The sequence below is a fragment of the Triplophysa dalaica genome, chromosome 21 (genome assembly GCF_015846415.1).
Source record: "Triplophysa dalaica isolate WHDGS20190420 chromosome 21, ASM1584641v1, whole genome shotgun sequence".
NCBI lineage: Eukaryota > Metazoa > Chordata > Actinopteri > Cypriniformes > Nemacheilidae > Triplophysa > Triplophysa dalaica.
In genome coordinates, this window is record NC_079562.1 from 18,445,485 (window position 1) to 18,471,041 (window position 25,557).

Below are 25,557 nucleotides of genomic sequence, written 5' to 3' on the forward strand. Positions count from 1 at the left end.
CTGTTTTATCAATTTTTTACTATACAATAGTAATACAGGTATATTTGTCCACATAAAAATACACTACTTTAGTATTTACTAGGCCTATAGTAAGCTGCAGTAAAATAGATAATATAATGTTTTTGAACATTACTACAGTAAATATTAAAGTTAACTACAGTCTTTAATACAGTTTATCAATTTACAACAAGAATACCACAATTTGCTATATCAAATACTATAGAACACTAAAGTCTTTTTTCATTAAGGTTAATCTGTGCTTTATTTTGACTGGTTGTCGTGAAGTCAATTGAGTTTCAGTGTGTGTAGTTCAGTCATGATAGTTTTTCTCAAACAGTGAAATAAAACTGAAATAAAGTCTCAACTCTGGACACATGTGTTTATTTTCTCATACAGTGAGACGCATGCAAATCCATGAGCTTCACGCTTGTTGCATGTTAAACTGTGCAACACATTCACTCTACTAAAACTATGTACATTAGCCATTGATTAACATAACACACAAACAAGCTATACCAGTTCTTCTTCACACAGACCAATTTATATGTCGCACAGCAGTGACGGCTGCTGATCTTTTAAAGAGGGGAAGCTCATTTTCGGCCTAAATCATAAAAATTGTCAATTTATTTATATGTAAATTCTCCCCTACGTTCCTTTTCAAGAAAATGCTCTGTAACCCTGTCGTACCAACTAGGCGTTTTTTCCAGTGACTTTAATTAATGAACAAACGATCTAATATATATATATATATATTTAACTGAACGGGAGGAAATGTGGGAATTATGTTAAACTGAAACAATGAATGTGGTGTGAAATTGTGTGAAATATACGATGAAGGTTGCAGCAGTTTGTCTTTCGACTCCGCGACATCCGCGATGGGACTGAGTTGGAAATGGAGACACAGAGTGATACGCGTCATAATCTGAAGACCAAGCCCACGCCCACACCAACCGTCTCTTTGCATTGCGAGAAGCTGCCGCCTCCTTGTCATTTATGATTTATAACTACAAAAAAAAAAAGTTTATAAGTTGATATGTGACAATGTGTATAGCAAACAAGCTAAAAAAGAAACAAGAAATACGTTTTTATAAGCTGTCGACCCAAAAAAACAAGCGTTTTAGTACATAAAACTGGATTAAAAAGAGATGACAGACCCTCCAATCATCACGCAGACGCTCGGAGTCCGGGCCAGCCCACTCCTCCATTCATCCCAGAGACGCTGAGCGTCCATGGGCGGGATATAATCGCAGCATTATCCAATGACCGTCTTGTTTCTAAGCACTGAAAAAAACTGTTTAAAGCAGCCCCATTGAAGTCAATGGACGCTGGGCTTCAACAGAGTAATGCACTGTACGCTACTGGAATGAATGAGAAGGAAATCGAGTCAGCCGAGTAGCGGATTCTGAATGAAATTGTTTTCGTTCGAGATGAACGTGTTTAACGCATTTTTAGTCAATAAAATGTTAACATAATAGTACATATATTTGACCATTCATTTTTTGACAATTATAGGGGAAGTTGAGTTTCCCCTGCAGTCTTAAAGAAATCGCGTCTGTCGCACAGCCATGCTGAAAAACACTACCCTGATCACACATACAGGCCCGGATTAAGAATTCAGAGGCCCCTGGGCACAAGTGTATTATGTACCCCCCCATTCACACACATGCACACAATAAAGTTTTAAATAAGCCTATAGGGCACTATGTGTATGAACACAGGATACGGTAATACTATACAGGATTACATTGAGAAGTTACAAACTGTGATCACAACCTGACAATATCAACACATGTGCACATGTTCAATCATACAGGATTTACACCACACGATTGCAACAATGCTTTCCTGGTCCAGCAGCAACAATATTAACATATTTCCCAGCATACTGTAACTGTAACTCACTGGCATGCAAGCAGCACACACTACTACACCTCTATCAATTCAGTTCTATCAGATTCTTCTAACACAAAAAGACCAGTTATTACGGCAATCAGTGTTTGTACTGTTGTACAGCAGGGGGCGCTATTACACATCTTTGGGAAAAAGTACAGAATCCCAGAACCTAGAACGTATATTTTTTTTATCGGTTTTTAATGATTGTTCTGAGTGTAATCTGGGCGGAATCTTTGAAAAAAAACATCAAAGTAATGCATTTTTGAAGAAACCAACCCACATCTTAAGGAGCGATTAAAAAAAGAACAAATGAAGAATACGGTTTCTTTTGTTTAAAAGCAGTGACTCTGTTCTTTCATTGGACATATTGTTTGTCCATATATTCTTTACAGAAAATGTACTGTGAGCCATTACAGTTTGGTGAAAATGTACAAAAAAGCTGGCGCAGGCTGGCAACTTTTTTTTTAAAAAGGCTGGAGGGGAAAGAATTAATAGAAAATATATCAACTTTCTTAAGATAAATTACAGAAAGTCCTTAAGAATATTCTATCTTGTCAATGACTATACTACAAGAGTAAGTTATTTGTGTAACAAGCACCTCGCAACTTTCATTCTTATGTAAAGTGTAATGTTTTACAGTAAACGGCATTAACAAGTAGGCTTTTATATGCAAGTATACTTCTTTTGCCTATATATTACGACATCATCGTATTTGTGTATATGTAAACATTTTTCAATGTAGGCTATGTAAAAGCCGTTTCCACCATACCCTTAAGTCCTTATTGCGTGCTTATTGTATGGGATGGTGGCTGATTGCATTACATTTACATTTATTCATTTGGCAGATGCTTTTATCCAAAGCGACTTACAAGTAGGGTGCAGAGGGCAGCTATTATTGCAGAGCAAACAGGGGTAAGGTGCCTTGCTCAAGGTGACTTTAGTCATTTCCTGGTGGCACTGAGAATTGAACCAGCGACCTTCTGGGTATGAATCCAACTCTCTAACCACTAGACCACTGACCCCAGTTGTGGTCTTGGAAGGAGGGATTGCCCTGGTTGATGTTATCAGCATGTGAGGTCAGTCAAGGAGGTATGGGGTTTAGCCCCAATGATCTAGTGTTCGGACACACCGTTCTGGAGCCATTGGCTGTGCTCCATCATAACTGGACTAAATGTGAACCACCTCGAACTTGCTACAATATGTAAATGACTTTAAGCGTAGACTATATGAAGCTGGTAGGTTGGCAAAAGAACAATTGAGGTCTTCGCAGAGGCGTATGAAATCATTGTATGATTGGCGAACCGAGAAACGGAAATTTATGCCTGGCGAGCAAGTGCTTGCTTTGTTGCCTGATGAGAACTCACCATTTCAGGCCAAGTTTACTGGACCTTTTTGGTGTTAAAGCAAGTTACAGATTTAAACTATTTGATTGCCACTCCAGAGAGAAGGAAGTCAACACAGTTGTGTCATATTAATTTGTTGAAGCCGTATTATTCTCGTTCTCATGAGGTGTTAGATTCCAAAAGTGAAGTGAGTACCTCAATTATTGAAAGAGTTTCTTTTCCAGAAGATACAGTACTGTTGGGACATCTGAAAAATTCAGAGGCTCTTACAAATTTGCATAAAATGTTGGCCCATTTACCAGAGAGTAAACGTGCTGATCTGGTTGATCTTATTGATAGTCATGTCTCTTTGTTTGGTGATGTATCATCACATACGCATTGGTTGGAGCACGATATTGACGTTGGGGATGCTGAGCCCATTAGCCAATGCTAATATCGAGTGTCCCCAAATAAACTCTTCCATCTTAATTCTGAAGTTCAGTATATGTTGGATCACAACATTGCACAACCATCGTTTTCTAGCTGGGCATCCCCCTGTGTTCTTGTAAACACATCCGATGGGAGTTACCGGTTTTGCAAAGACTATCGAAAAATAAATAAACCAACCAAACCTGTTTCGTATAGAGTATTGTGTTGATTGAGTTGAGTCAGCGAAATTTGTTAGTAAATTCGATCTGCTTAAAGGCTATTGGCAGGTTCCGTTGACCCAAAGAGCTAGAGAGATCTCTGCCTTTATAACAACAGATGGCTTATTTACTTTTAATGTTATGAGTTTCTGCCTCAGAAATGCGCCCGCAACATTTCAGCGACTTATGAAGAGAGTTGTTTCTGGATTGGAGGGAGTAAAGGTTTATTTGGATGTTTTGGTAGTTTTATGGATTCATAGGAGCAACCTTTGAAGCCTATATTAGACCTGTTTTCTCGTTTTGGAGAAGCTAGTCTAACGGTCAATTTGTCCAAATGTGAGTTTGCTCAGGCTACTGTAACTTATTTGGGCAAGGTTGTAGGGCTGTTTGTGGCCTGTTCATGCCATTGATCGATTTCCCTCTCCTACTATGAAGAAGGAGTTGATGCGGTTTTTGGGGTTAGTGGGGTACTATCAGGGTTTTTGTAGGAATTTTTCGTCAGTGGTAGCCCCACTTAACGATCTGTTAAAAGTAAAAGTTGCTTTCATCTGGAATCTCGTTTGTCAAGAAGCCTTTGAGGCAGCTAAATCGTTGCTCACTTCTGCCCCTGTGTTAGCAGCTCCCTGATTTGATCATCCTTTTAGGCTTTGTGTTGATGCAAGTAATGTGGGAGGGGGAGCTGTGTTGTTACAGGCTGATGATGAGGGAATTTACCGTTCAGTTAGTTATTTTTCTAAAAAGTTTACTTCTTACCAGTTAAATAATTCTGTGATTGAGAAGGAGGCGTTATGTTTGATTTGGGCCCTGCAACCTTTTGAAGTGTATGTGGGATCTGTTCTGGACTTGTTGGTCGTGTACATTGACCACAATCCGCTCATTTACTTGCATTCTCTTCGGTGCCCGAACCAGCGTTTGACTCGTTGGTGCCTCTTTTTGCAATCATATGCACTGGATATCCGACACATTCGGGTTATTGATAATGTGGTGGCTGATGCATTGTCTAGAGTTTAGTCTTACTCTTCACTGCTGATTCCTCCGTTTTGTTTTCCCTCCTTAACTCTTAAATTGCTCATACAGGGACTGTAGTTGCTGAGGACATAGAGAGTATTACTGAATGGGGGTCTTCTCCAGTAGGGGATTGGATATGCTAAATGATCATGTGGAGTTTCCATAAATGGATCCTCACTTTTTATGGGGGAGGGTGTTATGAATCCTTTTGTTTTTTGTTCTTTTTTGTTTGGTTTGGTATTGTTTTACAGGTTTGAGTTGGTAGAGGTTCTTAGTGAGAGTGGTTTCACCTGCGATGAGGCTGATGCTGGCGTGTCTTAAGCAACCTTCAATCATCGCTCCAGGCTTCCTGTGTGCTCTGAATCGTTTAATATTTTGTTATATATTGTTTATCCCTTTGTTAATAAAATTCATTACTTTTTTATCATTATCTGGCGCGTGGCTTCCTTCTTTGTCATGGCTTGGAGCCGGCTGTGACAAACAGCATTAACTTGGCAAATGACCATGGTATAAACGGGATAATCCACAGATAGCCTTGCATTAAAGGATTTTAATCCACTTTGTGGATGCCTCCATGTTGTGCATTAAAATCCTTTAAAGCCCGGCTAGCCGTGGATTATTCCTTACTTCATGCTATGTTGTTTATTTCATGCTGTGATATTTCATGACATCGAAGATAATGTTCCATTCTGGTTACAGTACTGTTTTACACCGGACGAGACACGACGAAAGACATTAGAAACGAACTAGAACCAATTATAATTCTAAATGCTGTCCACACTGGATGCGGCGCGGCATGACGCAACAAACTCATTAGAACAAACACTAACAAACGACGTTCAAGGTTTTAGCTATTGTTATAACTTTTGCACTCCAAACATCTTAAAATGGACATGATCAAATAGATCAATGGAAACTCATTTTTCATGTATTTATGTTCAGAAATTCTTAGTTTGTTTTCAACTCAAAAAAGTTTTTATAATTGGTGATGTTTCCTGAGGCATACATCGCCATTACTATATGTTATGTAATTGTAAGTAGTTCGATTTCAGCATGGAACTTGTAGGTTCTATTGAAACTCCAAATCACGGAGGTTTAGGTGCTTTATTAAACATTAGTAAAAAAAATCCTACTCACATTATGAGAGCAAATATTAAGCTTTTTTTACAGACTTATTCACTGAAAATATATGGAATTGGTGAATTATCTAATTAAAATTTTTAAGTTTGTTTGTATATGAACTCTATTAGCACACTGCAAATATACATTCTTACTACGCATTTCTGTCCTGTTTTTAATAAAAATATCTAAAACTTATTAAATCAATATACAATTACTTGTCAAGAAAAGTGACCTAAGATATTTAGTCTTGTTTCATATTTAAAATTAAAAAAAAAACTTTATAGTAAAAACAAGCAAAAAAAATCTGCCTATGGGGTGAGAAAAATAAACGGGAATTTAGTTTGACCTTTTTTTGAAGTACTTACTTCAACTTTATTTTTCTCAACCCATTGGCAGATTGTTTTGCTTGTTTTAAAAGAGACTTAAAAAGAGACTAAATATCTTATGTAAGTTTCTTGTCAAGCTTGTGCATCAGGATTTAAGAATGCTTAGATATTTGTACCAAAAAACAAGACAGAAACACTTGAACACAATTGACATCTTTTTTGACAAGGTAAATTTCAGAAGTGACAAAACTATGCTCCAACCGGCCACCCTTTACTTTTTGAAATTGAAAATTTTTCAACATAAAGGACACCCTGAGCTGCAGAAAAAGGCGCTAATGTTTAAAAAAGCGTTCAGTACGTTTTTTGAAAAAATGGTTTACTCCATAGGATCCATCCATCCATCCATCTACTTCCGCTTATCCGGGGCCGGGTTGCGGGGGCAGCAGTCTAAGCAGGGATGCCCAGACTTCCCTCTCCCTAGACACTTCCTCCAGCTCTTCCGGGGGGACACAGAGGCGTTCCCAGGCCAGCCGGGAGACATAGTCCCTCCAGCATGTCCTAGGTCTTCCCCGGGGTCTTCTCCCGGTGGGACATGCCCGAAACACCTTCCCGGGAAGGCGTCCAGGGGGCATCCAGAAAAGATGCCCGAGCCACCTCAGCTGGCCCCTCTCGATGTGGAGGAGCAGCGGATCTACTCTGAGCTCCTCCCGAGTGACCGAGCTTCTCACCCTATCTCTAAGGGATCGCCCGGCCACCCTGCGGAGAAAGCTCATTTCGGCCGCCTGTATCCGGGATCTTGTCCTTTCGGTCATGACCCACAGCTCATGACCATAGGTGAGAGTAGGAACGTATCGAGAGCTTCACCTTGCGGCTCAGCTCCTTCTTCACCACGACAGACCGGTACAGCTACTGCATGACTGCAGAAGCTGCCCCGATCCGTCTGTCAATCTCCCGTTCCATCCTTCCCTCACTCATGAACAAGACCCCCAGATACTTGAACTCCTCCACTTGAGGCAAGAACTCTCCACCTACCTGAAGTGAGCAAGCCACCCTTTTCCGACTGAGAACCATGGCCTCAGATTTGGAGGTGCTGATTCTCATCCCAGCCGCTTCACACTCGGCTGCAAACCGTCCCAGTGCATGCTGGTGGTCCTGGTCTGATGGGGCCAGCACGATGACATCATCCGCAAGGAGCAGAGATGAAATCGTGTGGTCCCCAAACCCGGAGCACACCCTCTGGCCCCTGGCTGCGCCTAGAAATTCTGTCCATAAAAATTATGAACAGAACCGGCGACAAAGGGCAGCCCTGCCGGATTCCAACATGCACCGGGAACAAGTCTGACTTACTGCCGGCAATGTGAACCAAGCTCCTGCTCCGGTCGTACAGGGACTGGATGGCCCTTAGCAAAGGGTCCCAAATCCCATACTCCCGGAGCACCCTCCACAAGATGCCGCAAGGGACATAGTCGAATGCCTCCTCCAAATCCACAAAATACATGTGGATTGGTTGGGCAAACTCCCATGAACCCTCCAGCACCCTGGACCGGGACGGAAACCACACTGTTCCTCCTGAATCCGGGGTTCTACCATCGGCCGGATTCTCCACTCCAGTACCCTGGCATAAACTTTCCCGGGGAGGCTGAGAAGTGTGATCCCCGATAGTTGGAGCACACCCTCCGGTCCCCCTTCTTAAAAAGAGGGACCACCACCCCGGTCTGCCAGTCCAAGGGCACTGTCCCCGACCCCCACGCGATGCTGCAGAGGCATGTCAGCCAAGACAGCCCCACAACATCCAGAGACTTGAGGTACTCAGGGCGGATCTCATCCACCCCCGGTGCCCTGCCACCGAGGAGTTTCTTGACTACCTCGGTGACTTCATCCCGGGTGATGGGCGAGTCCGCCTCTGAGCCCTCGGCCTCTGCTTCCTCAATGGAAGACGTGACGGCGGGATTGAGGAGATCCTCAAAGTATTCCTTCCACCGCCCGATGATATCCCCGGTCGAGGTCAACAGCTGCCCCCCTCCACTGTAAACAGCGTTGGTAGGGCACTGCTTCCCCCTCCTGAGGCGCCGGACGGTTTGCCAGAATCTCTTCGAGGCCGACCGATAGTCTTTCCCTATGGCCTCACCGAACTCCTCCCAGGCCCGAGTTTTTGCCTCCCCAACCACCCGGGCTGCACTCCGCTTGGCCTGTCGGTACCTGTCAGCTGCCTCTGGAGTCCCACAGGCCAACCAGGCCCGATAGAACTCCTTCTTCAGCTTAACGGCATCCTTTACTTCCGGTGTCCACCACCGGGTTCGGGGATTGCCGCCTCGACAGGCACCGGAGACCTTACGGCCACAGCTCCGAGTGGCTGCGTTGACAATGGAGGTGGAAAACATGGTCCACTCAGACTCAATATCTCCAGACTCCCTCGGGATCTGGTCGAAGCTCTGCCGGAGGTGGAAGTTGAAGATCTCTCTGACAGGCGATTCGGCCAAACGTTCCCAACAGACCCTCACAGTACGTTTGGGTCTGCCTAGTCTATCCAGCTTCCTCCCCCGCCATCGGATCCAACTCACCACCAGGTGGTGATCGGTTGACAGCTCCGCCCCTCTCTTCACCTGAGTGTCCAAGACATACGGCCGTAGGTCAGATGAAACAACTACAAAGTCGATCATCGACCTCCGGCCAAGGGTGTCCTGGTGCCATGTGCACTGATGGACACCCTTATGCTTGAACATGGTGTTCGTTTTGGCCAAACTGTAACTAGCACAGAAGTCCAATAACAGAACACCACTCGGGTTCAGATCAGGGGGGCCGTTCCTCCCAATCACGCCCCTCCAGGTGTCACTGTCGTTGCCCACGTGGGCGTTGAAGTCCCCCAGCAGAACGACGGAGTCCCCAGCCGGGGCACTTTCCAGCACCCCTCCCAGAGTCTCCAAGAAGGCCGGGTACTCTACACTGCCATTTGGCCACGACACACGACATTGAGAGACCTATCCCCGACCCGAAGGCGCAGGGAAGCGACCCTCTCGTTCACCGGGGTAAACTCCAACACATGGCGGCTGAGCTGGGGGGCTATAAGCAAACCCACACCAGCCCGCCGCCTCTCACCCTGGGCAACTCCAGAGTAGTGAAGAGTCCATCCTCCCTCGAGGAGTGTGGTTCCAGAGCCCAAGCTGTGCGTAGAGGTGATCCCGACTATCTCTAGTCGGAATCTCTGAACCTCACACACAATCTCCGGCTCCTTCCGTGTCAGAGAGGTGACATTCCATGTCCCTAGAGCTAGATTCCGCGTCCAGGGATCGGGTTGTCGAGGCCCCTGCTCCATAGGATTATAATGTAAAACAGACGCTAGCGGCTTCGAAAAAGAAGTCAAGTCTGAACTCAGCCTTTGAATTGTCCAATAAGAGAAAAGAAAATCCCAAGAAAAATTGTTACAATACAGTTTTATATGTTTGATTAATCTTTCCGAAACCTGTACAACCGCTGGGGAAGTGTATTGAGCACAGAAATACTACGTAATACGAACAACTCCTCTTTTGACAAGTTTACCATATTAAAGCATGAGAAGACAGCACGTTTAACACTGTAAAGAAGTCAGAATGCATGACAAATCGTTGCAGCACCCCTTTAATAACACTCACACTGTTCCAGGAGTTGTATTTCATGTAGAAAGACGGGCTTCATTTAGTCACTCGTAAGGAGCTTTGCCAAAAGCACTTAACTATTGCCAAATGACAGACTGCTCACATGTCAGCGTGCTGGGAAATAAGTCAGAGACAGACAGGAATGTCTGTGTATGTTGCCAGAGGCAGTGAAGAGTTCTTTATGATCGTAATACCAGAAGTGTGTGTAAAGTAACTACAAACGAATGCAGGAAGATGTGCTACTCATAATGCGATTACAATGAGATTTTGGCCCTTTTGTGATTAAACCAGACCTCATGAACACAATACTTCAGTCTAAATAATGCGATTACGCTCATAATTGTATTAAGGAATCTAAGATAAGCGACCTAATCGCAATAATAATGCATGTAAACACTTTAATCGCATCTCTTCCATTCTGAGCAAAGAGCACATGTGTTTGTGTGACGCATCTTGGGTAAAATGTCCTGATAATTTACTCACCCCCATGTCATCCAAAGACGACTATGTGTTTATTTCTTTAGTTGACATGAAATTAAGGTTTATGAGGATTTTTCTCCATACAATGGATTTCAACGGGGACCAGTGGGTTTAAGGTTCACATGTTTGTTTCTTCGCTGCTTAGAAAGGCTCTATGTGACACCAGACAATGAATAATGGTGTTGTCTTGCGAAACGATTAGTACTTTAAAAAAAAAGATTAACCATAAATACACAGGATTTTATTGGTTTTGCCAATTTTAACTTTTTTTTTTTTAAGATATGGGAAGATTGTGTCTACCAAGGCAATTTTAGACAAAACTACCAACAAATGCAAAGGTGAGTGAATAAGATCAACCTGAGGTTTTTCAAAGATCAACCAACGTTTTTCACTTTTTCATCTGTGTACAATTGTAGGTTATGGCTTTGTGGATTTCGACAGTCCTACGGCAGCACAGAAGGCGGTGACAGCACTTAAAGCCAGTGGAGTCCAAGCTCAAATGGCCAAGGTACCTAATAATAAACCTTGTGTACAATCTGAAGTGACTGAATTAATTCATGTCAAAACACAATATGTTAACACTTCATAGTTGTTAAGGGAGAGATGTTTAGATTTGAGTATTTCTTTCTAGCAACAGGAACAGGACCCCACAAACCTGTACATCTCCAACCTGCCAGTGTCCATGGATGAAGAGGAGCTGGAGGCCATGCTCAAATCCTTCGGTCAGGTTATATCCACACGCATCTTACGGGATGCTAATGGCACCAGTCGAGGGGTGGGCTTTGCAAGGTACTTTATTAATCACACTAGCTAGGTGAACTCCAGTCTTACATGGGAAAGCGTTAACAGTGTTTTTATATGTAACAAGTTTGACCGTAGAAAATGAAGAGAGCCAACACAATCCTGTGGCAGTTTAAGGTGGCTATTTTGGATAAATGAGCACAAAATCATATTCATATTAGAGCTGGGCGATACTGACCACAATTCATATCTCAGTATTTTTGGAATGAATGGCAATGTGTGTCCTGGTATAAATGTTCATGAAACAAATGTTTACTTGCAACTCAAAGCCTATATTTTAAATCGTTACTTTAAAATATCCTATTTTAATTCAAGTCCTGTTACAAACAGACCCTAGTTTTAGTAATAAATCTGATGTTTTAAAAACCTATAGAACATTTCTGAGGGAACCCACAGCTGGGTTTTCAGACTACTGAACTCCATTGCTGCTGAGGGTTGGGATTAGTTGCATTGTAGCCTTGTTGTACAAAACTGTGATGCTTTTAATATTAAAAGTTTTTTTAATGTATAATTATCCTCTTTGGATGATGTATGTCTCAGCCCGAAGACGGGACTATATTGATTCACCATTGGCCAGACTTTCCAAATTCCAATAATCGCCTCAATTCCCAACAGACGAAATCTGGTGCCGCCTGCTATGATAGCTGTGATTTGTCTGAAAAATAAATGAAGCTGTATAACATTTAACATCATTTATTCAAGTGTAGTTTATATTACAGGATGGAATCCACAGAGAAATGTGAAGCCATCATTCAGCATTTTAATGGCAAATACATCAAAACCCCACCAGGAGTGCCAGGTTTGCAATGAATATTTATCCATTCTTCAGTAATTTAGATAGATGTCCAATAATTTAATGTAATGTTTTTGTACTGTCCTCTAAGTTCCCATAGAGCCTCTGCTGTGTAAGTTTGCTGATGGTGGGCAGAAAAAGCGGCAGCATCAGGCAAAGTACTTACACAACGGTCGTCCCTGGCCTAGAGAAGGTGATACGGTACGAAAACGAGATGCTCTCGAGGATCTCCATTAAATTGGTGCAGACCCAGATGTTTTACATTGTTACTCTTTTTATCTGTCTCAGGGAGGAATGACACTCACATACGACCCAACAGCATTACAAAATGGGTGAGTACAGTGCCATTGTAACACACTCGATACATTTGTAATAAAGTTTTATCTGTGTTCTGAGATGATTGTTAAGAGATCTGCTGTTATCATAACATATAATGATTTTCGCAAACATTTTTAGGTTTTTTTCTCAGCCGTACAGCATTGGCCCAAACAGAATGATCGCCCAGACCTCTCTGTCTCCATACATGACCTCACAAGTCCCGTCCTATCAGGTCAGTATTCTTGAAAAAGATTATATTTAAATATATAATTTAAAGACTATATTTAAATTGCCATCCCTTACGGAACAAAAATATATGGGAATATACTGCAAAACATAATACGATATATTACATTATACATTTCCATACATTGGAAACTGGTGCTAATATTTTACAATATATGCATTGACAATACACGGCTATATATTGAACATATAAATATATTTGGAAACAAAGACAAAAAACAATCTAATATTCATCAACATTTGATCTTTTATTAAGTATATATTGCACAAAGATTTTCCCATATAAATGTGATTGTATATTAAACACATATATGGATACATTCATGGAATGAGTTAAAGCTGATTTCCAGTTCCCAGCATGCTTTGCTTCTGACTGTTTAGGGAGCGTAAAAAAAATTAAATGTAGGTTTTATTTCATGTCTTTCGCTGAATATTAATAGAGAGGGAGATCTGTTAGTGTTTAATGTTGTTCACTTTGACATTTAGAAGGGTTTCTAGTATGTGTAAATTTGGGGGTTACAACGGTGTTGAAGAGTAGAGCCTGTGGTTAGGATAGCGATTGGCCAAGCATCATTAAGATTATATATTACTTTATTAAAAAAGTGATGTCTGTGCGTTTTTCAGTGCAGTTTCTGCCTGTTCACTAAGTGCTTATATGAGCAGGTGTGCTTATGCTATTGTAAACTAGATATGTCTCAAAATATGAAACATGTATATTGTAAATTATTGTTGAACATAAGAAATATATTTTACAAATATGTGTGTGTATATATATGGCATGAAAAATATTATGGTCAATATATTTTTGTACGGTTCTCATGGCCATGGTTCTCAGTCAGAAAAGGGTGGCTTGCCCACTTCAGGTGGGTGGAGAGTCCCTGCCTCAAGTGGAGGAGTTCAAGTATCTTGGGGTCTTGTTCACGAGTGAGGGAAGGATGGAACGGGAGATTGACAGACGGATCGGTGCAGCTTCTGCAGTAATGCGGTCGCTGTACTGGTCTGTCGTGGTGAAGAAGGAGCTGAGCCGTAAGGTGAAACTCTCAATTTACTGGTCAATCTACGTTCCTACTCTCACCTATGGTCATGAGCTGTGGGTCATGACTGAAAGAACAAGATCCCGGATACAGGCGGCGAAATGAGCATTCCTCTGCAGGATGGCTGGGCGATCCCTTAGAGATAGGGTGAGAAGCTTGGTCACTCGGGAGGAGCTCAGAGTAGATCCGCTGCTCCTCCACATCGAGAGGGGACAGCTGAGGTGGCTCGGGCATCTTTTCCGGATGCCCCCTGGACGTCTTCCCGGGAAGGTGTTCCGGGCATGTCCCACCGGGAGGAGACCCCGCGGAAGACCTAGGACACGCTGGAGGGACTATGTATCCCGGCTGGCCTGGGAACGCCTCGGTGTCCCCCCGGAAGAGCTGGAGGAAGTGTCTAGGGAGAGGGAAGTCTGGGCATCCCTGCTTAGACTGCTGCGACCCGACCCATGATAAGCGGAAGAAAATGGATGGATGGATATTTTTACACACCCAGTACCATATATTATCACATCTACATCAATAGATTATAAAGTGTATTACTGAATATAAAATTACATATATTTTGACATATACAAGTAAATACATTGTCACAGATTTTTTGGCAATTCTTTATTTAATTTGCTTTGCTGTGGCTCAGTGATTAGAGCATGGCACTAACAATGCCAAGGTCATGGGTCCGATCCCAGGGGATTGCATATAGTCAGAAGCAAATGTATAATACAGTGCAATGTTAGTCGCTTTGGATAAAAAGTGTATGAAAAAGGGGTATGAGCAGGTTCATGAAAAAAATGTATTTAAATTAGCACCTTATAAGCCAATCAAGATCTGACTTTCTTTGATTTTTGTTTATACTGTATACTGCGCTCAAGTTGAATTTTTGCCAAAGCTAACAGCAGTCAGACGAAAACAGATTGACACACAACATGTATTCAGCAATTCATATTGGACTGCAGTGACTCAGCTGAACTGTGGGAACTATGACAGCCCGCTAGTAGATGCAGACAAAATAAATAACATTCAGTGAGATCATATAAGTCTAAACAATGAAAACACTGCGTGATATAATTTCCTTGGTTCATAAAAGATCAGAGGATCTGAGGAAATGTAAAACCGAAAATTCTAATTCATCTGAATTCCTATAAAATCAGTAATATTAGATAAGTTGTGGCAACACTTCCATATAATCGGCATGTTTGCTACCAGGACTTTGCATATATTTCACAAAGAGAAGATTAGAGAAAAGAGTAGAATGACTCGTTGCTGCAAAATTCACAGAGAAGTTTGTAGGTTCTAGCGAATGCTCAAGTTGTACAGTTAAATACAATTCACACACTCCAAATCAGCCCTCAACATATTAACTCTTTTCCCGCCAGCCTTTAAATGCCAGCGCCAGCGTTTTTTAACATTTCATTACAATTTGATGGCTCATAGTACATTTTCTGTAATTAATTATTGGAACAAACAATAGTCTCTGCTTTCAAACAAAAGAAACTGTATTCTTCTATCTTCATTTTTTCTTTTTAAATCTAAAAAAATGCATCACTTTGATTAAACAGCTGAGATAATTAAATATTTTTGGTCAAAGACTCCACCCACATTAGACTCAGACATAGGTTGAGAGATTCTCTACTTTTTCCAAAGGTGTGTAAAAGCACCATCTGCTGTACAATAGTACAAACACCGAGTTTTTTTAAATGACGAGATAACTCGTCAATGCCTGGAAAAGAGTTAACACAAAGTCTATTGATTTTCAGTATGTTTACCTCATTCGTACATCTTATATACAGTATACACGCATGCAAACAAATACATTTACATTTATGCATTTGGCAGACGCTGTTATCCAAAGTGACTTACATTGCATTGTTTTATACATTTGTTTCTAAATAAGCGCAATCCCCTGGGATCGAACCCATGACCTTGCCTTTTCTAGTGCTATGCTCTAACGACTGAGCAACAGAGTGACATGTTTGACTGAGCAATGACATGTTTACAAGTAGGACACTGGTTGAGGCAAGGAAAAGATGAACAACAGAAAAGTAAGAAACAGACCCAACCAGTTAATTTTACATGCTTTGAAGCAACAACAATTAAATAAAATTTCACTTGACGTCTAAATCACTTTCGAAATTTTGACTTGTTCAAAAGACGCTTTTACATACATTTATAGGTGGTTACTAGAGATAAGTATTACAATATGCATGGTACAAAATATCAGTAAATCATCCCTATTATCACGGTCACTTTCACTTGGTTCCCATAATTTACATGGTATTGACTTTTCAACTGTCAGTCAGCTGCTAGTTCTATTGGGAATGAAATGGCCACATTTAAACAGCCATGCAATTTGCAGTGGAAGAAAAAAAAGCCATGACCGATATTCCAAAAATAAATCACAATACTAAAGTTTGTTGCGAAACACGGATATATTCTGTCCCTTTCATTATCATTCATGTTGTCCAGTGGTTTAAAGACAACTATCCGAGTTTACCGTTGTGTATGTACACTCTAAAACTTTGCTGTAGTTTTTGCAAAGGGTTTGCCAGTAACTTATTGTAGATTGAATTAATAAGAAATATACTTTCCAATTAGTACTGTTTTCAATGACATTAATCAAAATAAAACACTCTGACTTTTGAGATTCAAAATAAGCAAGAACCATCTGGCATTAGCAAAAAATGACATTCTTAAATTACGATACATTTACATAACAAGAAAGGTGACCCAAGATATTTAGTCATTTTTATGAAAGAAAAATATATAAACTAGCTAAGTTTATGCTTAAAACAAAATTGTACATTAAATCTACAGTAAGTTACTGGCAAACCTGCTGCGAAATTACAGCAAAGTTTTACAGTGTAGGTTTGGTTTGCTATATGCTTTGGGGACAGTTTACTGAAAATATTTTTTATTATTTATAATTTACACATTGTTTATTCTTAATATCCAAACATGTTCTTTGATGCTGCCGTTTAACATTTTAAATGGGTGAGACATTTAAATTAGAATTAATTTTTCTTTTAATGTGGACTACACTATTCTCTTTAATTGAGAACGATTTCTATAATCTTATTTTATGGTCATTCTTATTGTTCTTGGTGTTAACGTGAATCAAGAGTCTGTGTAGTCTGGACCTCTTATTCTGTGTTAATGTGTGTTCTCTTATTCTTATAATGGGTTTTCTGTCTATGTCTTTATGTATTAAGGTGCACAGCCCCTCCTGGATGCACCATCAGTCATACCTCATGCAGCCCACTGTAAGTGATCACATATATCTTCATCTCTGTCTCGTAACGTTGTCAAACTGTTATTTTATGATGATACTGCATCAAACCTTTTAATAACAAAAGCATTCTCTTATTGATTGAAGTTTAATAATTCATGTGGTTTGCATTATGAGTTTATGACGTGTCTCTGTCTCTGAAGGGGACAGTTCTGACACCTGCAATGGATCACCCCATGTCCATTCAGCCAACATCTATGCTCGGACCCCTGACCCAGCAAATCAGTCACCTGTCACTTGGCAGTGCTGGCACGGTGGGCTCCCCCTCTCAATGGAAACATGACAAGAAATGCAAATAAATATGTTTAAATATGTTTTACTTGTTACCGACAGTATATGAACACGGCTATGCAAGGGACGTACATCCCACAGTACACCCATGTTCCTCCCTCTAGTGTAACAGTGGAGGTATGACAGCAAAAAAAAAAAAACCATACCATTACACATGTCAGTCTTTTTGTTTTCCACTATTAACTCTCATTTCTTGCCCTACAGGAAACCAGTGGACAACAGCAGCCCCTGGAGACGTCTACAGAACACACAAATTACTCCTATCAACACAGCAAATGAAGCTAATAGTCTCTGTAAGATCACGGGACGTTAGAAGTTACTTGCAAAAGTCGTAGTGCATAAACTTTGCCTCATTACTGAATTATATTCATGGTGAAACATAGGAGTGTAGTTTTCATATTTTTATTGTAGTTTTATGTACTAATTTATTTTTTACTCTGAGATTATGTGAATTATAAATGTATTATTATATGATAATAATACTACTAATAATGCTATAGATTATATCCTCTATATCATAAATCGGTAAACATTTTTGTTAGAAAACATGGTTTGGTGTTGATGAATGACTAAGAGCCTTGTTGAAGAGACTCTGGGAGTACATAAAAATTGTGACTTGTACTGTATCTGATATCACTGATATCGTTCACTACTGTATACTGTACAGTACTGTACTGTTTTATATGATGAGCATTGTAAAACCATTTCAGCTTAGGTACGACTTTAAATTATATTTAGAATTTAAATGTGAGATTGAAGATGTAATTAGATGTTTTAAGTTGCTTTATATAGTTCACTATAAACTGTATATTTATAAATATATATATGATAGAAATGTAAAGCTCTGTCTATTCTCTATCGACTGTAGGTCCTCTGGAGGTGTCAGCGAGTGCTGTGGACGAAAGGAAATCTCAAAGAGATTCACAAATTACCACGGATAAAGAGTACCATACGGGACACAGGTCACGAAAGGAGCATTTTTGTTTTTCTAAAAACAGTAATAAAAAGACATCCCTGTTTAACTCTCTTCAGGAGTCATTCAACCAAAGGTGGGAGACTTTATGAAAGTGCTGTCTATCTTTAATCTATTTTGATAACAAAGAAAAAAAACATGAAAACAGACATGGTAAGGAAAAACACAATGTGTTGTTTTTTTTCCACACAACATGGCAAATTCTCCTTTTTTAAGAGACAAAAATATAATTCACAGTGTGTCTTTTATTTTTGTAAAATATGCAGCTTTTATTTTTTTGCAGCAGCAATGAGATTATTTTGTACAGGTTGAGATGCGAACAATTTATTTTGTTTTATTTTTTTATTTGTTCTTTGATATTTTGCTCTTAGTAGAAGAAAACATTTAAAGCCACTTCTGTAAATATCTGTAGAAAAAATTGTGAAGAAATCAAGTCAATCACAGTGTCTCCTGGACTCCCCCCCTGTCAAAATACTACAATGGCTGACAAAACATGCCGAAGTGTTTAAGAAGGTGTTTTACCCCAGTCTACACTAACACTTATCATTACAACTATAGGGAAAATGTACAAAAAGTAAATTTTAAAGTTGAAGGAATCTTTTATTTTATAATTATATTTCCATATCTTGCCTTGATATATAAATAGATATGCAAAATATATATTGTATTGTCTTTGAGCTAATCTTTTTGTTTTTCATTTGGTGTAACATATCATGTCACCAAAAATACCAGATTGAAATAAAGAGGCATTTCCTTTACTTACAGGATAGTGGTCCAGATGAAGTCACTTTAAGTGGTTTTAAGTACTGTTAGTATCCCAAATATTTTATAGAACTAATGATAATATAGTGACCTGTTGAGGCCTCTCCTATACGTGTACACTTTAAAAAGTGCAAAAGTTTCTGTTAGTCTGTCTAACAAATTATGTGTTATTTTATCACATTTTGTGTTGATTTTGTGTGAAATTAATATAAGGGGCAACACAAGTTGTGTTAAAAGTCCAACAAAATGTGTTGTTTTAACACAACCAGTTTGAGGGTGTAACAATGTCATGAAGCTGGAGTTTTTCAATATGTTGTTTAGGTATAGAGTTTGGTTGTAAGAAAAACTCATCCCCCGACAGACATTATCAAATGACTGAACTGGATAGAGTAGGAAAAATGAAAAACAATGCATATCAAACGAGAACAGCAATATCCATTTCTGTTTTTAGATAGGAACTGGTAAACGTAATAATTTTGTTAATGTAAATCTTGAAGCAAATCAACATTTAACGCTGAACTAATAATAATAATATAGTTATCTCCATGTATCTCTGTCACTCAAGAAAATAAATAAGTGCGATATGTTTGTGAGAAAATTTAAAATGAGAAAATGTATCTAAGAAGATTGTTACAAATTGTTAAGCTTCCCACCTGCACACCATCAGAGTTTTCTAAAAGTTAATAATTTAAGCACTTCTGGAATATTTTTGTAGTTTTTAAACATAGAAGTTTCACATATATATATATCGAAGTAGTTTCAAAATGGTACATTTACCGAGACATGAAGATGAAGTGGACCACAATGCTAAAAAGGACAAAGCAGATAAAGGAAAAAACAGAGATAAGCAATGTATTATAAATTATACTATGAATTGGAGTTTTGGAAAGTATAGGTTTCAGTTTCTGCATTAATTTAATGTAATTTGATCTTCGTCACAGTTATACACAAAACAAAATGTTCAATACACAAACAATTCCAATCTTTAATGTCATTCATGAACATTGAAGGGTTTATGTTTTGTGATAGTTGTGCATGAGTCTCTGGTTAGATTGGATCCCCTGATATTTAGAAAATAAATCAAGAGACTCATACACAACAATTACTAAGGAGTTTTGGGGCTATTTAGGTATAAAAGGAGGATTTGATATCTAAACAATTTTTTTTCAGTATTATGGCAATTGTGTAAACAGTGGAGAAGCCTCATCAGGTTGTGTATGTGTTATCAGGACTTTAGTTGTGTACAGTACAGATATTTGTTGCAGGTGCTGATGTAATACATTAAATGTTTGATCAGGATCTTAAAGGACCGAAGCAGTTATTCACAGTATGGCGTCACTTTTTATCTCATGCTGCTGTCTTGTTTTTAAATGATTTGTTTTTACAAAATGTTTTTATTTTTATTAACTGTAGTGTTTTTGGCGAAGCTTTAAATGTCTCAACAGATCCTCTGGCTATAGGGAAGGAACTGTCTGCGTGTGTTTGATCGTGTTTGTTTATAAATCCACTGTGTTCAATTTCCTTGCATCTCCAATGAAACACATGTTGTTTTACTTGAAGTTTTCTTACCTGGCCATGATGTGTACTTCTAAGAGAATTTTTCATCTAAAATGATAGATAATAATACAATTATTAATCCAAAAAGAACGCTTTTAGGTTTTGTTCAGTTTGCAATGTATAATAATGACATAATAAAAAGGGCTTATATACTGTAAATACAAAGCCATGCCAATGTTACTTCTATTAAGGGCTACACAATAGTGCAGTTTACATTGTATGAATGTAAAGCTATGATCTTGATCTAAAAACTCGATTTATTTAGACTTTTTATGTGTTTTGTCAATATTTTCATCGGAAAATTGTTTTAGGTAAGGATATATTGAAATGAAACTTTAAATGGTTAAAAAGGATGTATTCCTCATCACTGTGACTCAGGCTAAAACGCAAGATTTAACTAGTCAATCATTCATGTGATATTCGTGTTTATTCATGTTTCCAAAGATTGTTTTTCAATTGTTTTTGCTACCAGAAATTACAAGCAACGTGCTTACATCAAAAGTGATTTAGATCAAACAATGATTATGGATCTGATGAGGTCTGAAATAAAAGTTGTGTTTTGGATTTAGAATAAATTATAGATCAAGCTTTTAGCTATTAAAATATAATTTTTTATTTAAATTTTCAATGTTTTGCCCACTTTGTCAATGTGTTTTTATTGTTACTGAATACACCATGCAGTTCACCTCATGAATTATATCAACCACAAATAAAATTTGGTTTTGGAACTACTCCTGTATGAAATGCTCACGTGGTTTCAAATAATTCATGTTGGTTTAAATCACATTCATATATTTAAATTGGGATGCGACTGGACATTCAGTGTGGAATTTTTTGTACCCTGATATACATTCAAATGTTAAAAGATGGAAGACGATAGCAGGATGTATATACAGTATAATGCCTTTTTTCTTTCCAGAGCAAATAATTCATTTCACCCTGATCACCTTCTTATAGTTTCAAAAGGAATTGCTGCTATAATGATGTATCTAAGCTGTTTATCAGATAAAGCCATAAGCATCAGAACCCTTGTAGGTTTTGTAGCACAATTTGTTTCCAACATGCAGAGAGTTTGTACAATGTGCCTCAAAGAATAAATGTTTAAGTTTCTTCAATTAAGTCGGTTTGATAGATATAGAAATTGGTAGCTGTGCAGCGGTCACTTGGTGTGTGATGTTAATAATGAGCTTGTTAAATGACTTGTCTCTTGAACTGCTTTTTAAAACCATATTTCTTATTTATACGATAACACATTTTGTACAGGTAGTTAAAGATACAATTTTATATAGGTTTTGTGTTCATCAGAGTTGCTATAGCCAGCATTGCGTCTTCTTGTGCCACAGTTTCTATTACTGTTTTTCACGTGATGGAGAATGAATCATATTGAATTTCCTTTTTTAATAATAAAAACATCTTGTTTGTACTTTTTAGTAGATTGTTTTTATTATTCGCCTACAGTATAAGGAGTGTCCCCTTAAACAACTTCATGATATGCTTGTGTGTCTTTTAGCTTATCTCACTATCAAGTGCACTCCACCTCATCTAATGATTAAATACAGAAGGGCAATTCCAGCGTTATGGACATGACATTTTGCGTTATGGACCTGACATAAAAATGCTCAGGGAATGAATTTGTTACGAATATATTGAACCCTCTGTATATTTTACTGAACCCTTGTTGATAGAGTCTAAACATCAAAAAATGTCAGTCTATGAAAAATATGTAGCGTTATGGATGTGACAAGCCTGAAAATGGCTCTTACCTGTCTATGAAAAACCATGCACTAAAATTGAAACAAATGGTTCACAAATTTGAAGAGAGATCTCACATGTGTATTTGAACCACCAAATGTTCAAATCTGTGCTGTTACCATAGTAAAAACCGCTGGTAAAAACTTAATTTGGTAAGGTTGACATTTTTGCGGATTTGCCCAGAAATTCATATGCAAAAGCAATTTATCTTCATAATTTGATGCATTCAAGTGTTAAATTGCAGATTAAAAACACATGCACTCAGTTGTGTCCAAACTTTGACCGAGGAGGGTATCCATGCCGGTGTACATGTGCTCTCACCAGGCGAGGAGAATGTATGGGAATGGTTGTGCAAGAATGTAGGGGATTCAATGAGGAACAGTATTATTTAAACACTATTCTTCACCAAATTTGTAAGAATTATCATGAGTTTTGATTACAGTTATAAGCAATATATTCTCCACCACCCTTTGTAAAGGAAACAAATATCAACCCAAATTGGGATGCATTCAATTGATTATGATCAATTATACTTATCTGGATCAAAGTTCATGATTTGGGGAAATCACTTAGCATTATGAGCTAAGGTAGCAAGAATCTCCACAGTTAGGGACTCCGGATTATGACCATGAACTACAAACAATGTCACTTGTGAAATAAAACAGGACTTTATTACCTAGACTAGACACATACTTATCTAACATACACACACACATACAGTTTAGCATTGGAAGAAGGTTGAAGTTGAAGCAGAGAGAAGAACAGAGCATGGATCTATGGCAGTATATGATATTCAGAAGATCAATAGCCTGAACAAAACATCAACAAGCACCTTTGTTAAAAGGATTAATGATGCTCTTTGCATCCATTAATAAGACTAAGTTTAATACTTGCATGTCTTGCCCATCTAAAGAAAGAAAGTGACCTAATGCAGTTTGTTGAGGCTCCTGTTGATCTTGGCTGGAAGTGATCATAGAGAACCAGTTTTATGCAGAAGATGTATCTGAAGAGACGAGGCCGCAGCCTGGCCAAATTTATGGGTCAAAGGTGAAGTCTTCTCCTAGTCCATCCTTTAGAGATGCAAAACGCAAGAAGAGGGAGGAGAGAAAGAACAAACCCTCGCAAACCGAAAAACAACGAAAAACCCAAAACAACAACAACTAAGAGACTCTTCTGGTGGTCTCTATTAAACTGTAAGGATGTCACATCCTACAGACGTGACTGACCCAATCAGGAGATTTTTGTATGGAAAAGTCAATTGTCATCGTCTTTTAGATGGTGTTTTTTGCATGTGGAAGCTGATTGGATGTTCACTAAGAAAACTTCTAAGAGTTTGATAAAACTTCTATGAAAACAGTTACCAAATCACAACAAATATTAGCATCAAGGAAATCACAAATGCAGCTCATAGACACAAAACATGATCTACTTATCATCTTGGTTAAAGGAGTTACCATAAATCCAATAATTCTAGTAGTTATACACACATTCATGGATACTATGGATTAATGTTTAAAACAGGCATATCAACAAGAACATCAATTTGTGGAAAGGTTATAAATGAATATATGAAGAGCTCTTTTCCAAAACGCTATAATCCATTTGATTAGTTTTCATGAAAATGACATTTTTTACCTAGACCCATAAGTTTTGTTAATATTCAATTTATCCTGTTAAAATGGTCTGTTGGCTCAGTCTGAACTTGTTTAACAATGATTGTTAAATGAAACAACAATATTGTCGATTATAAATTCAATGTTTATTTTTTTCAAAACGCTACAAATCCATCCTTTTTTTCAAAAATGTTAAAAAACAAACAAACAAGAGAACATGAAACATATGACATCAGGGACTCATACTATAAATTAATATAAATCAAATAAATGCAAATGCATGAAATAAATAACAGCCAAATAAAATAAATAGTAACAAACTAAATAGAAAAATAAAATAAACCTTTTAAATTTCATGTTTCAATATTTTCCACCACTTACAACAAATAATTTAGAAATATACAAAATACCACTAACGTGCGAATTCTGATTGGTCGAGGGGACATGTCGCAATTAGTCTAAAAACAGGTTCGGGATTTATAGCGTTTTGGAAAGAAACTGCATCTTGCAGTACATTTTAAACAAGGAAATATAGCGATTTGGCAAGAAACATTGATGGAGCAGTGAATAGGTTTAGTACACAGCAAAATGGCATGACAAACTCATTTTTTTTAAATTTGGCACTCAATGCGTTTTGGAAAAGACCTCTTTATATGTAAGTTTCCACATATATGTATTTAGGATTGTATATCTGTCCCCAAAGTGAGTAAAGAGAGTCCAGCTCCCTACATTCCATTCGGTTGTAAAATGCTCTAATCTTGATGGTTTGGTGTGGGTTACTATGGTCACCAGAGATCTGGTCCTGCCTAGGTGTAAGTTGCAGATTGGGGGTAGACCGCTGGCGACTAGCTTGCTGGGTGGGTGAGGGGTGTTGTTGTTATATTTCAGGAACTACAAGAAGCTTCAACTGAGGGGTGCACAATAATGAGGTGGACTAGCACCCATCTAGGGGAGGACACAGGTTAACTAACAGGGGAAACATAAAGTGTAAAATACATAATTTAGGACCACCCTCATAGGGGGTGTCACTATATGGGGTTACTAGCTCAGGAATAGGGGTTTGCCTAAAAAGGCCACCGGTTGTTGGTACCGTGTAAGACACGAGATGACACCGGCTCCACATGAAGATTGTAAAACCCTGTGAAGGTCTTTTTAACCCGCTTTCTACAAAGTAAATGCCATGCAGGAACTTTCTGCTGTTCTGAGTGATTTCCTGGTTTATTGATCATTGTCTGTGTCTTGTGAATTACTCAGTTTGCCTTTGCCCGTCGAATCTTTTGTGTTTGGACTGACTACCTGTGTATCGACTCTGTGCCTACTTGTGGATTATGACCTTGCATTCTGTTTGATTAAGATCCGTTTGGATCCTCAACCTGCGTCTCTCTTTACATAATACATTTTGATGCAAGAAAAGGTTTAGATTTTGTCTGATGTTCAGGAATTTAATTAGAAAACTGGAAAGCTTTTCTGATGCAGTCAGTAACACACACTGACAGTACAGTACAAAACACACCTCACTCAACAACCACAACCAGTGTAACGCATTTAATAAATATTATCTGGATTTCATAACATACAGTGAAAAGCCAAACAAAGAAACTTGGTTGGAAGTTGCAATTCCACAATGCAATGCAATATTATATTATTATTATTTTATACTCTATATTGTTTTAAATTACATTAATAGATTTTATATTTGACACG

General features: G+C 38.6%; 1 protein-coding gene across 1 annotated transcript in view; it reads left to right on the forward strand.

The window, feature by feature from the left end:
* Positions 1-18,933, forward strand: part of rbms2a (RNA binding motif, single stranded interacting protein 2a) — a 62,993-nt gene extending 44,060 nt beyond the window's left edge. Inside the window, exons 3-14 of the mRNA XM_056734535.1 lie at positions 10,710-10,768; positions 10,847-10,938; positions 11,062-11,219; positions 11,951-12,030; positions 12,116-12,225; positions 12,313-12,356; positions 12,481-12,574; positions 16,829-16,879; positions 17,049-17,159; positions 17,239-17,313; positions 17,401-17,489; positions 18,065-18,933. Of these exons, the coding sequence (XP_056590513.1) occupies positions 10,710-10,768; positions 10,847-10,938; positions 11,062-11,219; positions 11,951-12,030; positions 12,116-12,225; positions 12,313-12,356; positions 12,481-12,574; positions 16,829-16,879; positions 17,049-17,159; positions 17,239-17,313; positions 17,401-17,475 (949 nt within the window). The 3' untranslated portion in view covers positions 17,476-17,489; positions 18,065-18,933. The remainder of the gene's footprint in view (positions 1-10,709; positions 10,769-10,846; positions 10,939-11,061; positions 11,220-11,950; positions 12,031-12,115; positions 12,226-12,312; positions 12,357-12,480; positions 12,575-16,828; positions 16,880-17,048; positions 17,160-17,238; positions 17,314-17,400; positions 17,490-18,064) is intronic.
* Positions 18,934-25,557: the final 6,624 nt, after the last annotated feature.